Raw genomic sequence first — 16,981 nt, forward strand, 5'->3', positions numbered from 1 at the left:
AACCAGACGGGGTTGAAGCACACACTACAGGGTGAGCTGCACTCACACACCAGACCTTGCAGACAGCGGTGAACAGTACAGATGCAGAGCACTGTGCACTAGTGCTGCAAGACGGAAAAAAATTTCTCTATCTACTCCTATATAGTGTGTTTGGAACCAATTTAGCTGAATACAGATGGAACCACCACACTAATAGGAGATATCAGGAAAAATTATGAATTGGCAAAAAAGGACAATGTATGAGGCAGTGACACACACTGAGTGCACTACAACCAGACTTGGCTGAAGCACACACTACAGGGTGAGCTGCACTCACACACACAGACCTTGCAGATAGCGGTGAACAGCACAGGGAACTGTGCACTAGCACTGCAAGGCACAGTGATTTAGAAAGTAGCTTGGGTAAAGCAGTATAGAGCAAATAGGTAGCTAAAACTGTCCCTCAGAACAACAGCGTCCTATCCCTAACTGAATTCACAGCAGAGTGAGCTCAAAATGGCGGCGGTGGCTTTTATAGTGCATCATGACATCATTTCAGCAGCCAATCACAGCCATGCCATTAGTTAAGATGCCTACATGCCTAACAGGATGTGCTCACACTTCTTAGGATCCTCATTGGCTGAATAAAATGAAAATGTCTCATTGCATTATGGGAACTTCCGATTCCGGTATACGATATTGCAATAGTATCGGAATTAAGTATCGGAATTCCGATACCGCGAATATCGGCCGATACCCGATATTTCAGTATCGGAATGCTCAACACTACTAATAATACATCTTTAATTAACATCTTTCATGTAATCTTTAATTAACCTAATGGAATAAAAAAGAAACAAGTGAAACATGACTCAAACAAATAATTACATCCTTTATTTTGCATAGATTGTAATTCATTAAAATTATTTTTTTGCATAACATGATATAGGAAGAATACAGAAAACACAAGTGTGATCATGTAGATAGTAACAGCAGTCAGATTTTCACTACAGCACTCATGAAACGTGTGGACAGGTGGCATGAAAAGTTGTTTGGTTCTATTGTAAATAGAAATATATTGGACTGACAAAAATTCTAAGAAATCGGCACAAAGATCCAGTTCTGCATTTGTTTCGACAAAGATAGAGAGCACACCCCTTCAATCTATGTCACATGTATGGAAGGGGTTGGCTGTCAGGCTCAGTTCATTCGCAAAGCCAGCCCCTTTCCTTATTTCTGCATTAGCTGTGATGAAGAAGGGGGCTGGCTTAGCTAAGAACCTGACCCAACCAGACAGCCAGTCCCATTTATCACATATTGATACTCAGTGAAAGAACTCTGACTATGATGAAATGAATGCAGAAGTGGAGCTGTTGGGACTGCAAGAAGGGATCTGAAATCAGTACATCTGTGCCAATTTCATAACTATGCAAATTGCCTTTTCAGAGAGGAAGAGAACTTCAACTCTAGTGCCACCTATTGGAAGTAGCAACCCTAAAAGTCACTATCGACCCTTTAACGAGCCTAGTCATATGACTTTGGCTTTTATCCTAAGTCACATAAGGCTTGTTAAAGGGTCGATATTGACTTTTAGGATTGCTACTTCCAATAGGAGGCACTAGAGTTCTAGCGCTCTTCCTCTCTGAAGAGGCAATTTGCATATTTAATTTTCCAGAGGAGCATTGCATGGCCTATAAGTCTCCTTACACTAGCATGCCACTCTACACAATGAGAACTGCTACACCTTTGATCACAATTTCATAACTAAAGTGCATTTTTTTGCATTTTTATGTCCATGGAGAAACTCTTTAAAGGGGTATTAACCTAAAAAGAAAAATATACTTAGATTAATCTTAGATGTGCATGAAATGAGGAGGCCATCTGACTACCAGGTTGAGCCCAGTTTATGACTGGTATCACAGCCTTTATACTTAATTTCTTACATGATGTCATCTTAGCAAATACAAAAGATATAACCAATTCTCTTTTAGCACAAATGAATCATGGCCGTTCTCTACTGAGTCACAGCATCTATCCCTTTTGTATCACAACTTGTATAGCGTGTATTAAACTGAATTTAGTCATACACAATGCATACAAAGCAAAAACTAAGATAACTGCAAAAAATAATGTGAAAATAATCATCTGTTATAATAGACATCACACATTGAAAAAGACCTATAGTAAATCAAAATGTCTGATACAAGAACTTGTATAACAATGGCAATAAAGCTAACTTTGAATTTACTAGTCATTAGGGATGAGCAGACCCATGAAAGTTTGGGTTCTGGTACCCGACCTGAACTTTATTCCAAAGTTCGGTTTGGGTACCAGAAGTGTACCCGAACTTGAACCCCATTGAAAACAATGGGGACCCGAACTTTTGAGCTGGAAAATTCTCTCTCTCACTTCCCCCGGAACTCCGAACATTGCAAATGACTTCCGGGAGAAGTCTGTATTCGGCGTTTAGCACCGGACACTAACTGTCTGGTACAAACCTCAAACTTTTTTCCGGGTTCGCTCACCTCTACTTGTCATTTCTCCTTTGAAAAAAAATCCCACTGTTCTACCAAAAAACTGCAGATTCGAAGTTGGGCGACAATCTATATGCCTCCAATTATAGCTTCCATAGAGATTATCCTGACTCAGCAATCTCCATAAGTTACAGAGACTTGGGGGTTCCAACAGTTGGTCACCCACCGATCAAGTAACAGATGAAGACTTTTTACACCCATATTACACTTTTAAAGACAGGCACCTTGGTGGGGTTCCATCTCCTCGACCCCTCGGAGAGAACAGCCTAGGTGGGGAAATGTAGTATTACAGGTGAGATGAAGGGTTTATCTTGTAATACATAGGCAGGCTAGGTCTAACCAGGTTCTGTCCTTAGTATGCCAATCTATATTTTGGCTCACATAGGTTGGTTCTAAGTGGTGTATCCCTCTAAAACATCCATATGCCCCATCAAGGCAGATGTATAGCGGTAGTCGTTGGTTGTCTTTATAAGACATCCCCTTTAAATTCTATAAAGTTATAGAGTGTCTAACAATGTATATAATAATTAAGTATCACCAAGACACACAGACTAATATGAACAATGCAATGTCAGATGTAAGAGGCAGAGGCTATTTAAGACATTTCATTACTTCATACAGGGTGAACCAACACGTCGCAGTTTAATGAGTCTGTGAAGTCATTATTACCCAGTACAACTCAAATCTATAATTTTAGAGTTTAATGAAATATGAAATTACAATTTGCATTTTTCAACGTAATTATTGCCGTAATCTAGTGCATTAGAGAATGGAAACTTTGACCTGTGATCATACTGTGCAAAACAAGATTTACATAGCAAGTTAGAGGAATCTGCTACATTTACGTCATCGGTAAAATTAGGGGGAGTCCAGGACAACTAGGATTGAGCGAAATTAATCCTATTCTTCAAAATGTATTGCAATAACTAACCAGCTTCGGACTACATACTTAGAATAGGATAGAAACCTTCTATATCCTTTGCATATGTCCACTCTGCCAATGACCTAAGACTAACATCTTCCATAATCCGACCTTCCAATTCCAGTCTTCAAATGTTGTCTAGAGCTGCACCTGATCTCTGGAATTTGCTACCTCAATCAGATTTATCTCCGACACCTACAATTCAAGAGTGCCACACAAAAAAAAAAACAATATTTTTAGGTGGCCCAATCTTATTCACTAATCTAACTTGTCAGTTTTTGACATGAACAGTATTCCCCACTCTCAATAGCACTTTATACCTGTGTTTACCCAGGTACTGGTTGATGATTAGTTGGTGCTGTATTATGTTTATCACCTTATTTTTTTCATTATTTTTATGATGGCTGGGCTATTATTCAAAATATCACTTTTTACTTTTTGTGTAATCCCTCTAAGATTGTAAGGCCCTCATTCCAATTGTTTGGACTATTGATTTGTTACTCTGTAATGTCTGATTTTTCATACATGTTGAGGGGTAGAAGCTAACACAATTATGTTAAAGATTGACCGTTGCCTTAATTATTTTTTTAAATAAATCAATAAGAAACACTATACTATATTCTATTAGAGATCTTCTGCCTCTTTCTCTTCCTGGACTGATAATTTATTCTTAAAGTTGACATTTGGTGCTCATAAATTTCTATGAAAAATTGTAACTGTCGTTTCATGAGACCTTGCAGCAGGATGTCAATGTCGGCCTCTAGCTCCTCCCCTTCACTCTACATAAAATTTTAAAAGCACCAACTGTCATCTCCTATGTCAGTAATGGGGAAATCTGTCTTCACTGAAGACAGATTTTACCTATGAATTGAAAGTGAAGCATCAGTCCACGAGAAGAAAGAAAGATTTCTCTATTAAAATACATTACAATTTTTTTTTCGTGTGTATAACTGATTTATGAAATAAAAATTAAAATGACTGTTACTCATTAAGCATGTATTATAAATACATATGATCAGGACTGGTGGGGAAGAAGGAGAGAGCAACAGATTGAAAAGAGGGTGGATCCTGAAACTTCTGCCTTGGGCACAAATTCATTATCCTGCCCATGGTCTTCAGGATCTGAGAATCTATACACCAAATATGTAGGGCATTCACCTCTACAGTAAGTCACCCAGCTTTGCCTGAAAAGCATAAACATCATAAAAGCTAAACAGATAATTTAACTTCATAGAAGCAGATTTTTAATTTTTTTTAATTTTAGAAAGAAAAATTTTTAGTGTCATTTTCTAAAGCGTTAAAAGTACCATAAGATAAAATTGTAATAGGATCGAAGTGTAATCATCAAAGAACCTGACATTTTGGAATAAATGGTGTCAGAAAATGTAATATTGCCATTTCACACTCTATTCCTTCCTCATTAAGTCCATGAGGTCTTCATCGAGACCTTGGTTTTTGAGTTGGTCTAGGCTATAATATCTATGCACAATCTTCTCTTCAGTGATCACCACCACACGAAAGCCATGTTGGTCTTCCCCAAGCTGGCACCCAATGGCCGATGTCACTACCATGTCAATATCTTTGTACGTTCCTCCAGCATTCCTATGGTAGTGTCCTGAGAATATGGCTTTTACTCCTGCGAGAGAAAAACAGAACATGTCAATTCTTTGTCATTCAAAACGCCTCAGTAGAGAAGTGATCTATTTTGATAAAGCAGAAATGTGTGCAAATTATTGTTACATTTTTCCAACAAGTGTATGTAAGCACCTTATTATAATCTGTATTTCACACACTAGGAGGACCGACCTCTTCTCTGTAAACCACATAAGAACTGCTGCGGAAACCTAGAGCGACCTCTTCTTTGTAAACCACATAAGAACTGCTGCGGAAACCTAGAGCGACCTCTTCTTTGTAAACCACATAAGAACTGCTGCGGAAACCAGGAGCGACATAAGGTGCTAACTATAAGGCTGTGTGCCCACAATGCGTTTTTTAAGCCTTTCCCCAGCGGCAAAAACGCTGCAGAAACGCTTAAAAAATGCATGGTAGAAGGCCTGCCATGTCCCCCAATGATAATCCGCATGTGCTGTGCACATGCTGCGGAAATTTCCGCTGCGGATTATCATTGCGGAAAGAAATGCAGCACTACCAATTATTTTGCGGAAGTACTGCGTTTTCGCCGCCATTGACTTGCATTAGAACGCGCCAATTCCGCAAGACTGCATCTGTACTTGCGTAATTGGCGCGTTCTAATGTGCGGATGGTACCCGGGTGTGGAGGACAGGAGAGTCTCATCCACACCCAGGTACCATTAAAAAAGCTTTAAAAAAAAGAATAAAATAAAAAATAAATGTATACTTACCTTCTGGCGGCCCACGCTGCGCTCCTCCTTGCTTCCCGGCACTTCGCGATCGATTGAAGGACCTGTGCTGACGTCAGAGTCATGTGACGGGTCACGCGACGCTGACGTCGGCAGGTCCTTCACTCTACCGCTGCCGGCAGCCGGGACCGAGCGAAGCAAGACAGAGCGGGCCATCGGAGGGTAAGTATATATTTATTTTTTACCGTTCTTTCGGTCACACTATATAAATCCATGCCGTTTGCATGGATTTATATAGTGTGACCAAGTTGTCAAGCACTTTCCAAGTGATGATAAAATCGCTTGGAAAGCGCTTGTCAACTCGCATGCGGAAATGCATGTGATGAACGCTTCACTTCCGCATGTCCCATGCAGGAAAAACGCATGTACAAAACGCATGTACAATCCGCATGTACAATCCGCATGCGTTTTTTTCTGCCAGGAAGATGCAGAAACGCTCAGGAAAAAATCCTGAGCATTTCTGCATCGTGGGCACATAGCCTTAAGAAGGAAAAAATGTGGAGTATACAGAAATTACAGCACGTGATCGCAGCTTATTCTTTTGGTGAGGTAAAACATTTCCTTGTCTGTTTTTAAGCAATGTTTTACCTCACAGAAATAATCAGCTGCGATCCCGTGCTGTCCTGTCTGTATACTCTTTTGCTTCCTCCTCTGCCCAGGAGCGGTGTTCCGTACATGAGAAATCTTAGCGCATAAATTGGCCAATTCATGTGTACCTGGTAGCCGCGATAAGGCGTTTCTCATGGTACTTCCAAAGCAAGAAATTTTCGTTCCCACCTATTTCTTGTTTTGGAAGTGCCGCTCAGTTTTTTCTGTTTCTATGTATAAGCTTTGACTGAGCACTCTGCCTCTATGCCACAGACGATTTTAATTACAGCAGGATCTTATTATCCCACACATAAACAGATGGATGTCTCTTAGAGAGTTCACATTGATATGGCCCTGGTATTTTGAGAAACGCCTTATCGCGGCTACCAGGTACACATGAATTGGCGAATTTATGCGCTAAGATTTCTCATTTATTTCTATTTTCTACAGCAGTAATGCTATTCAAATTTCATATATTTCATGTTCGCATACTTAGCGTTACAGAGTGCTGCTTTTTTTGTTACTTATATATGGACGTGGCTGTTCCTAGTAAGAACCTGTTCACACCTATTTCTTGTTTTGGAAGTGCCAGTCAGTTTTTTCTGTTTCCGTGTTCCGTACATTGTCAAACACAGCCATTACACAGTACACAGCAGGGGCACATTTATAAGATTATCTCAGCACAGGAACATTGTATTTAAACACATCCAATTGTGGAACTTATTATTATTCCAAGATCTACTGATTAAAATGAACTTTGTTCATGGGACAACCTCTTTAAGTAAAAAAAAAAGCCTCCAAAGGTGTTCATATCACTATCATTATGTATTACTAATATTTATAGATGAATAAAATAGAGTTCTATTACTTAAAGTCGAAAATGTTTCTACTCTGATCACTACATTACGTTCATGTTTTTAGCCATCTTAAAATGAGCTTCCTGGTTTTAACAACCCTTTCATTGTTCCATATTATGTCAATCTTAAAGGGGTTGTCTGGGACTTTAACACTGATGGCCTATCCTTAGGACAAGTCATCAATGTCTGATCAGTGGGGGTGCTGATCAGCTGTTCCTGAAGTTGGCGGTGGTAGGAACTGTTCAGTTACAGAGCTGCACAGCACAGATCCGCTGACAGAATAGTGCCCGCCGCTGGGTACTGCACATCCGTGCCCCTTATTGATTTGAATGAATGAGTTTGATCAGAGTGTCATTTGTATAATTTTCCCGATTCTCTAGATGGAAAAATCTACGGCATTAGAGGGGTTTTCCCACAAACAAAGTTTATTTTAATCAATAGATCTTGGAATAATAATAACTTCCACAACTGGATGTGTTTAAAGGGAATCTGCCACCCCCTGGGAGTTTTCAGACCTCTAATATGGGCATACAGGTGATAGAAATGTAAATAGTCTGACTGCAGAGAAATGTCTTTTTATAAAACCATTTTTCATGTGCTTCGTGCCCAGGGGACGCAAAGAAATCCCTGCCTATCTGCTTAGGACGCAAAGAAATCCACGCCTATGTGCCCAATTTCCATATTCCTCCCCTCCCCTGCACGTCACAGGGCCCTGTGATGTGCACTCTTTTTGCTCACATCCCGCGCATTCACAAAGCGCCTCTACAGTGAGGAGTGCTGTTTTTGCTTCCGGCTCCATTTACCCTGCAGTGGTCTATTGCGTAGGCGCTGGGCAGTCACTGTGACTTCCACTCCAGTGATCTCCAGGGTGCGCAACAAGAAAGTTTGGTCCCCACTTTTTCTCGGCGTCCTGATAGTTCGGAACCATACTGTATATATCTATACACGTGTATATATCTATACGTGTGTATACAGTGGTGGCCAAAAGTATTGGCACCCCTGCAATTCTGTCAGATAATACTCAGTTTCTTCCTGAAAATGATTGCAATCACAAATTCTTTGGTATTATTATCTTCATTTAATTTGTCTTCAATGAAAAAACACAAAAAGAATGGTCTTAAAGCCAAATTGGATATAATTCCACACCAAACCTAAAAAAGGGGGTGGACAAAAGTATTGGCACTGTTTGGAAAATCATGTGATGCTTCTCTAATTCGTGTAATTAACAGCACCTGTAACTTACCTGTGGCACCTAACAGGTGTTGGCAATAACTAAATCACACTTGCAGCCAGTTAACATGGATTAAAGTTGACTCAACCTCTGTCCTGTGTCCTTGTGTGTACCACATTGAGCATGGAGAAAAGAAAGAAGACCAAAGAACTGTCTGAGGACTTGAGAAACCAAATTGTGAGGAAGCATGAGCAATCTCAAGGCTACAAGTCCATCTCCAAAGACCTGAATGTTCCTGTGTCTTCCGTGTGCAGTGTCATCAAGAAGTTTAAAGCCCATGGCACTGTGGCTAACCTCCCTAGATGTGGACGGAAAAGAAAAATTGACAAGAGATTTCAACGCAAGATTGTGCGGATGGTGGATAAAGAACCTCGACTAACATCCAAACAAGTTCAAGCTGCCCTGCAGTCCGAGGGTACAACAGTGTCAACCCGTACTATCCATCGGCGTCTGAATGAAAAGGGACTGTATGGTAGGATACCCAGGAAGACCCCACGTCTTACCCCGAGACATACAAAAGCCAGGCTGGAGTTTGCCAAAACTTACCTGAAAAAGCCTAAAACGTTTTGGAAGAATGTTCTCTGGTCAGATGAGACAAAAGTAGAGCTTTTTGGCAAAAAGCATCAACATAGAGTGTACAGGAAAAAAAAAGAGGCATTCAAAGAAAAGAACACGGTCCCTACAGTCAAACATGGCGGAGGTTCCCTGATGTTTTGGGGTTGCTTTGCTGCCTCTGGCACTGGACTGCTTGACCGTGTGCATGGCATTATGAAGTCTGAAGACTACCAACAAATTTTGCAGCATAATGTAGGGCCCAGTGTGAGAAAGCTGGGTCTCCCTCAGAGGTCATGGGTCTTCCAGCAGGACAATGACCCAAAACACACTTCCAAAAGCACTATAAAATGGTTTGAGAGAAAGCACTGGAGACTTCTAAGGTGGCCAGCAATGAGTCCAGACCTGAATCCCATAGAACACCTGTGGAGAGATCTCAAAATGGCAGTTTGGAGAAGGCACCCTTCATATATCAGGGACCTGGAGCAGTTTGCCAAAGAAGAATGGTCTACAATTCCAGCAGAGCATTGTAAGAAACTCATTGTTGGTTACCGAAAGCGGTTGTTCGCAGTTATTTTGGCTAAAGGTTGTGCAACCAAGTATTAGGCTGAGGGTGCCAATACTTTTGTCTGGCCCATTTTTGGAGTTTTGTGTGAAATGATCAATGATTTGATTTTTGCTTCATTCTCTTTTGTGTTTTTTCCTTGCAAGCAAATTAAATGAAGATAATAATACCAAAGAATTTGTGATTGCAATCATTTTCAGGAAGAAACAGAGTATTATCTGACAGAATTGCAGGGGTGCCAATACTTTTGGCCACCACTGTATGTGTATATATACACGTGTATAGATATATACAGTATGGTTCCTAACTATCAGGATGCTGAGAGGAAGTGGGGACCAAACCTTCTTGTTGCGCCCCCCGGAAGTCACAGTGATTCCCCGGCGCCTACGCAATAGACCACTGCAGGGTAAATGGAGCTGGAAGCAAAAAAGTGCACCTCACTGTAGAGGCGCTTTGCACATGTGCGGGATGTGAACAGGAAGAGTGTACATCACAGGGCTCTATGATGTGCAGGGGAGGGGCTGAAATTGGGCACATAGGCGGGGATTTCTTCGCGTCCTAAGCAGATAGGCAGGGATTTCTTGACGTCCCCCGGACACGAAACATATGAAAAATGATTTTATAAAAAGACATTTCTCTGCAGTCAGACTATATGAGACATACAGGTATGTATAGATTTACATTTCTATAACCTGTATGCCCGTTTTAGAGGTCTGATAGCTAAACTTAAAAAAATGTTCCTGTGCTGAGATAATCTTATAAATGTGCCCCTGCTGTGCACTGTGTAATGGCTGTGTCTGACCATGCAGGAATATGGTCTGATCATACCACATCTCCTGGACAAGGGAAGGGGGGGGGTGTACACAGACATGTCAATAGCTAATAATTATTTCTTTGAGGTAAACCATTTTTTATTAACAGGCAGTGAAATGCTTTATCTCACAAAAAGAATCAGTTGTGATCCCATCCGGTTTTATCTGTATACTCTCTTTTGCTTCCTCCCCTGCCCAGGAGATGTGGTATGATCAGACCATGTTCCTGTATGATCAGACTCAGTCATTAAACAGTACACAGTAGGGACACATTTATAAGATTATCTCAGCACAGGAACATTTTATTTAAACACATCCAATTGTGGAAATTATTCATTTTCCAAGATGTGTTGATTAAAGTCAATTTTTAAATTAACTTGGTTTGTGGGAAAACCCCCTTTAAGTCTGTGAGAAAGAGGAGTGCTGGATCATATGTACCTAGGACTCCAACCACAGCCCTAAATGCACCAAGTAAAGCAGAATTACGGCTTAGATGATCTTATTAAAGTCCTTTTTAAATTCTGGTTCAACGTAGTCTAAATTGTACTTCTTCAAAACTAGAAACTATCAGAGGAGAATATCACAAATTACTTTGGTCCACTATATCCAAATTTACCTTTGCCTTTTTGTATGTTTGTGAGGACCATTCATTTTACTGGTTTCCAAGAATGGTAAGATGATTGCATATTACTAGGGTCCATAGCTACTTTGACTGTCTCCTACTATCCCTTATTGAACATAATATAATTCAATGAGCATGAAGGGTAGATGGACCCACCTTGGCATACATATTTTAGAATTTTAAAAAATAATCTGGAACGCTTAAATTCCCCAGTTGCTTTTTCTTATCAGACCTCCAGATAAGCAGATTGGCCACTCATACCTAGCACTTCTACAATTATATATATGCAAAATCCCAACTGAAATATACATTTAACCGTCTGCCAAAAAGATCTATGTTCCAATAAGTTACTATCCTATGAATTTGCAGCTCTTAAAAATAGTTTGGGGATTTTTTCCTCTTTGCTAGAATGTAAACAATGTCATTCTTCTTGATATTAATACAAGCCCAGACGAAGTCTATGGTGAACAGACATTATTTTCACTTACAACCAGCAGTTTAGCAAATAAACTACTACTCCATCATGTTGAACACTTGGGCTTTAATACACAGTGAAAGAATGAGCAATGAAAGTGGAAAGTTTGTTTATTTTCATGGAAACGGCTATAGTCGCCTGGTACGAGAAATCCATGGTGTAATGCAATGCGTAAAATATAGACTTGATTGGTTCAAAAGCAATTCCTCTGTCAGTTGAATGTGATACACTACTTTCATTTGCTGATCAAGTTTTCTTTATTCTGTACAAGGCATGAATATCCACCTAGGGTACCAGTTACATCTATAATTCAGTGCATTAAACTTCAAAAGTCTTTTTTTTTTCCTGGCAGAGCTGTAGCCTTGCAACAAAGTAATTGAATAATAAAAAAAAAAAAAAAATAAAAAGTCTCAGTAAAACTTTTTCATGTTGCCAGAATTAAAGAAGAAACCGAGCAACGAAAGGTGACGGCCATAATATATAGAAAGCGTGAAGCTGCCATTAGTATTCTCCTAACAGCACCTGACAGGCTTTAGAAAAGAAGAATGTGTATTCATAGGTTATGATATGTAATTATAATTATGACACCCTTCACAAATATGAAATATTTATGACAAAGTGGAAGATGCCAAGGATACTGACGTACGTTCACAGGGCACGTCTATTAAGATTTCAAATATACTGTCGAAAAGCATCTTTATTGAACTAAACTCAGACCTGGCCAGATATTAATTGTAAGTATATCTGCAAGTACCCAGTATTCTGTCATTCAGCCTAAATAGACTCTGTAGGTTTAAAGAGGAACTACACTTATTTTTTTTTCATAAATCACCAGTATAAGCAAAGATCAGAAACTTTTAAATATATTAGCAAATATTTGCCTCTTTCTCTACTTCTAACTCACTTGTCTGCTGCACGGATCATTCACTCTCAAAGATTGCTTAAATCTGTCTACAGATCTGTCTTCAGCGAGGGATCAAATCACACCTTTTGCCTATAGAAGTCTATGGAGAGGGAAGACGCTGGCGTGTAAGGCCATGTTCACATGTTGCATTTTTGCTGCCTTTTTCAAAGGCAAAACTTGCTCTATTGATATTAAAGAAGCTGTTTATGAGCAGGTTTTGCTGTGTTTTAGGGTAAGGATTATGTGTGTCAATTGCCTACAGTGCAGGAGAGGAAGGAAAGATTCAGCTTTCAATCCAGGTGTATATAAAAAGAATTCCTTTATTGCAAAAAGTTAAAAATATTTGACAAAAAAAAAGAACAATTTCACACTAACAATCTAAGGTGTAAGGGGAGGACTTGGGGGGTCTCATTACCAGGCGCGTTTCGAGTGCTTCACTATCTGTCCTCTGTGTTTGAAACAACTTGGTTTGGTATTCAAACCAAGTCTAAGAGTGCAGGTAGCGCTCGAAACGCATCTGGAGTTGAGACCACCAAGTCCCCCCTTTCCCTCACACCTTAGATTGTTGGTGTGCAATTGTTATTTTTTTCGTCAAATATTTTGAACTTTTTGCAATAAAGAAATTTTTTTATATATGCCTGGATCGGAAAGCTGGATCTTTCCTTCTTCTCCTGCATATACTGGGCGCCGAACAGTGGCATCGATCGCGGGCTTGTGTGCCGATTGTTCCTCGAAAGGGTGAGCTGGTCTTTTTTCCTCCTAATTACCTACAATCAGTATTAATAAGGTGAAATAGATCAGTAATTCCATAGGGGAGTGAATTAAGGGGATGTCTCTATAGAAGCATATGGATATAATAAAGGAAGGTCTGATGACATTCCCTGTAAGTCATGTTCATGCAGTGATGTGATCAGTACCATGACACACAAACTTGCAGATTTCTTTATTGAGATTTTTTTTTAAGAATAATTTTTGAACCCCTGGGACCCCACCAACCTACAAAAAGAAAGGGCTATAGTGCTGTATACTTGTGTTTAACTCCGTTGATATGTTAAGGAATTTTTACTTGTGCTCCCTGCAAGGTTTACCATTGGTTGCTTTATTTTCTTTCTTGATTCCAGACACTTTATGTACACACCTTCCTTGTCCTGCAAACTGCCTTATGTGTGCTTTTATCCCAGGCAATAGCCTGTATGAACTACTCTCCTGATAACTTGGATGCTCTCCCCTCCCCTCTACTATGTAACCTCCTCCCCCTTCCTGCTATTTCTAGCACAGAAAGGAGAGGGGAGAATGACAGCCAGGAGCAGTGTGGAGTGGGATCTCTATATGGAGCAACAGAACTACCAACTAAGTGAAGGAGTTACACAGACAGTACAGCTGCAGGATACAAGGATTGTTTTTTTTATGAAAACTATTGAGAAGGTTGCTTAATTTTGTCTATAGGGAGTAAATGCAAAATATTATTTTTTTTAAGTGTCCATAACCTAAAAGGACTAAAATACCATATTGCTAATTTGTATATAGTGTTAAAGGGGTTGGGTGCTATTCGTCTATTGTAGTTCTAGAAATAGCAGTATATAAAACAAGTATTTCATCAATATTCATTATTTAAGCATAAATTAACCTTTTTATTTTCCCCATTTCCCCGAAACTCACACCTACAAGTGACATGGACAATGATTTGTTCCTAAGATTGCATCTATAGAAGACCAAGGGACCACATCGTCCATGAAAAGATGTGCATTCACGAGAGGGTCAAATGAACGACGATACTGGCGCTTCCTCTTCCTGTCCCAAACATGATCTTTTTTTGCAGTGTAGAAGCAACCAACAAAACACAATTTTGGCGTTTTAAATTTTTTCCGCTTACGGTGTTTACAGATCGTGTTGATTAATTTTACATTTTCTCTACAACTCCTGGGCTTTATTGAGACTGGATGGGCATATGGACCATCTATGGGCAGGACTGGTCACTAATCATGGTATAATGTTTAGTTTTCAGACAAGTGAATTGTATGTAAAAGTGCACAGCTCTCAATCCTTCCTATTATATGTCCAGTGGTGTTTGTTGTATTAAGCCCAGTGTGAAGCCTACTCCAGAATACAATCTGCATTACGCCATTTCCTATTCTGCAGGACGGTATTCTATTTACATTGAAAGGTCTCCGGTGAGTAGAAATGCAGATAATAGGCAACACCGTCGCCACCGGCAGAAAATCAATTTGTGGATAAATCTTTCAGTAATGATTTCTTTAAATGCTGTTGCAGACAACACAGATTATTAAACTGGAAAACATCAGCACTGTTTTCACAACATTTAGTAGTATCTACTTTTTCATATCAGCATATCAAGTTTTCATTCATAAATAATAATAGTGTTGTGATAGATAGATATATGTAGGAAGTAGATAAGAAACTCCAGCACCTTCTCCGTATCCATCACAAGAAATGTAAAGTTAAAACGTCCATTTTATTAGTTCCATTAAAAAAGCGCCATATGTAAGGCAGACCGAGCCCGAGCATACTCGCCGAAAGGGTTAACAGAACATACTCGCTCATCGCTATTATTGACCAATTCGAACGCTATCGGTGAATATTTAAGAAAGTAAAAGTGAGGTTTTGTCTTTCTTAGGTGAATATTTATGTGTGCAAAATTATTGGGGCAACTATTAGTGTGCAGAATTATTATACAATTAAATGAAAAAAAACACATTTTTCCATCTTAAGGCTGTGTGCCCATGATGCGTTTTTTAAGCATTTCTGCAGTGGAAATTCCGCTGCGAAAACGCTTAAAAATCGCATGGTAGAAGGTCTGCAATGTTCCCCAATGATAATCCACATGTGCCGTGCACATGCTGCGGAAATTTCCGCTGCGGATTATCATTGCAAAAAAATCCGCAGCACTACCATTAATTTTGCGTAATCACGGTGTTTTCACCGCCATTGACTTGTATTGAATCGCATAATATCCGCATCACTACATGTGCACATGCGAATATTAAGCGATTAAATGTGTGGATGGTACCCGGGTCTGGAGAAGTCCCTGGCGGCTCGCGATGGTCTAAAAGGACCTTCTATGGCGGCATTTAGTCATGTGACAGGTCACGCGACCGCTGACGTCGGCGGTCGCGTTACCTGTCACATGACTAAATGACATTTTGGAAGGTCCTTTTAGACCACGGCGAGCCGCCCAACACACCGGACAGACCGGAGAAGGAGATCGATGGCCATCGGAAGGTGAGTATAATGTTTATTTTTTACCATTTTATTCTTTTTTTAATTATTAACTCATTCACACTATATAAATCCATGCAGGTTGCATGGATTTATATAGTGTGACCAAGTTGTCAAGCACTTTCCAAGTGATGTTAAAATCGCTTGGAAAAGCGCTTGACAACCCGCATGCGAAATCGCATGTGAAAAACGCGGGATATACGCTTGTCCCTGGCAGAAAAACGCATGTACAATCCGCATGTACAATCCGCATGCGTTTTTTCTGCCAGGGAGATGCAGAGACGCTCAGGAAAAATCCGGAGCATTTCTGCATCATGGGCACATAGCCTATTGTTTATTTTCCTCTGTTAAGTGAGGCTAATGACCAAACAACTCTAAATGTACACTTTTTTTTTTTGCTAATTTAAAAAAATATATCAGTGACCAATATACCGTATTTTTTGGATTTTAAGATGTACCCCCCCCCCCCCCCCCCAAAAAAAAAAAAAAAAAATTTTGAAGGAAAACGGGTGTGCGTCTTCTAATCCAAAGCAGAAGCAGCTTACTGGCTGTGGTGGTGCAAGATCCCAGGGTCGCTGCTGCAGGGAGCTGGCGGCGGGGGCAGGAGTGGAGCAATGCTGCAGGCCCCAGGCTGGTAGGAGGTGATGTTTTACGGTAGGACGCTCTGCCGACATTTTGTGAGAGCTCAGAGCTCCCGCTATTTCCATGGCGGTGGACTCTGGGAAAATGGTCGGCGCATGCACAGATTGAGATCTCTGTACCAAGATCTTGCCTCCTGAGATCTCAATTGCACATGCGCCTCATCCTGCGGCCATTTTCCAGAAGTCCACTGCCATGGAAAAGCATGGAAAGTGTGGGGGTTTCGGGCTTTCAGAAAATGTCAGCGAAGCCCCCGCACTGCTGAGCACTAACTCCTACCAGCCTGGGGCTTGCAGCATCGCCCTACTTCTTCCTCCACCGAACACCACCTCTTACCAGCCTGGGGCCAACAGCATCACCCACTCCTACCTCCACCGAACACCATCTCCTACTAGCCTGGGGCCCGCAGCTACGCCCTGCTCCTACCTCCACCAATCACCGCCTGCTACCAGCCTGGGGCCCGCAGCAACTCCTGCCTCCGCCGCCAACTTCCTGCAGCAGTGACCCTGCCACCTGGGACTCTGCTCCACCATTGCCACCCCCCAGGTAAGCTACTGTAAAAGCTGATCATAAGAAGTACCACCATCTTATTAAAACATTTTTTTCTCATTTTCCTCCCCAAAATTTGGGGTGCACTTTATAATCTGCAAAAATACAACCGTCACCCTTCATTTCAGTAACAGT

General features: G+C 40.6%; 1 protein-coding gene across 1 annotated transcript in view; it reads right to left on the reverse strand.

Annotated features, from left to right (window-relative positions):
• Positions 1 to 851: 851 nt before the first annotated feature.
• CPPED1 (calcineurin like phosphoesterase domain containing 1) overlaps positions 852 to 16,981 on the reverse strand; it is a 146,155-nt gene continuing 130,025 nt past the window's right edge. The window contains exon 4 of the mRNA XM_073647697.1: positions 852 to 5,071. Within this exon, the coding sequence (XP_073503798.1) occupies positions 4,842 to 5,071 (230 nt within the window). The 3' untranslated portion in view covers positions 852 to 4,841. The remainder of the gene's footprint in view (positions 5,072 to 16,981) is intronic.

Source organism: Phyllobates terribilis, unplaced genomic scaffold (assembly GCF_046119375.1).
Source record: "Phyllobates terribilis strain yellow unplaced genomic scaffold, ASM4611937v1 Scaffold_9__5_contigs__length_417890890, whole genome shotgun sequence".
NCBI lineage: Eukaryota > Metazoa > Chordata > Amphibia > Anura > Dendrobatidae > Phyllobates > Phyllobates terribilis.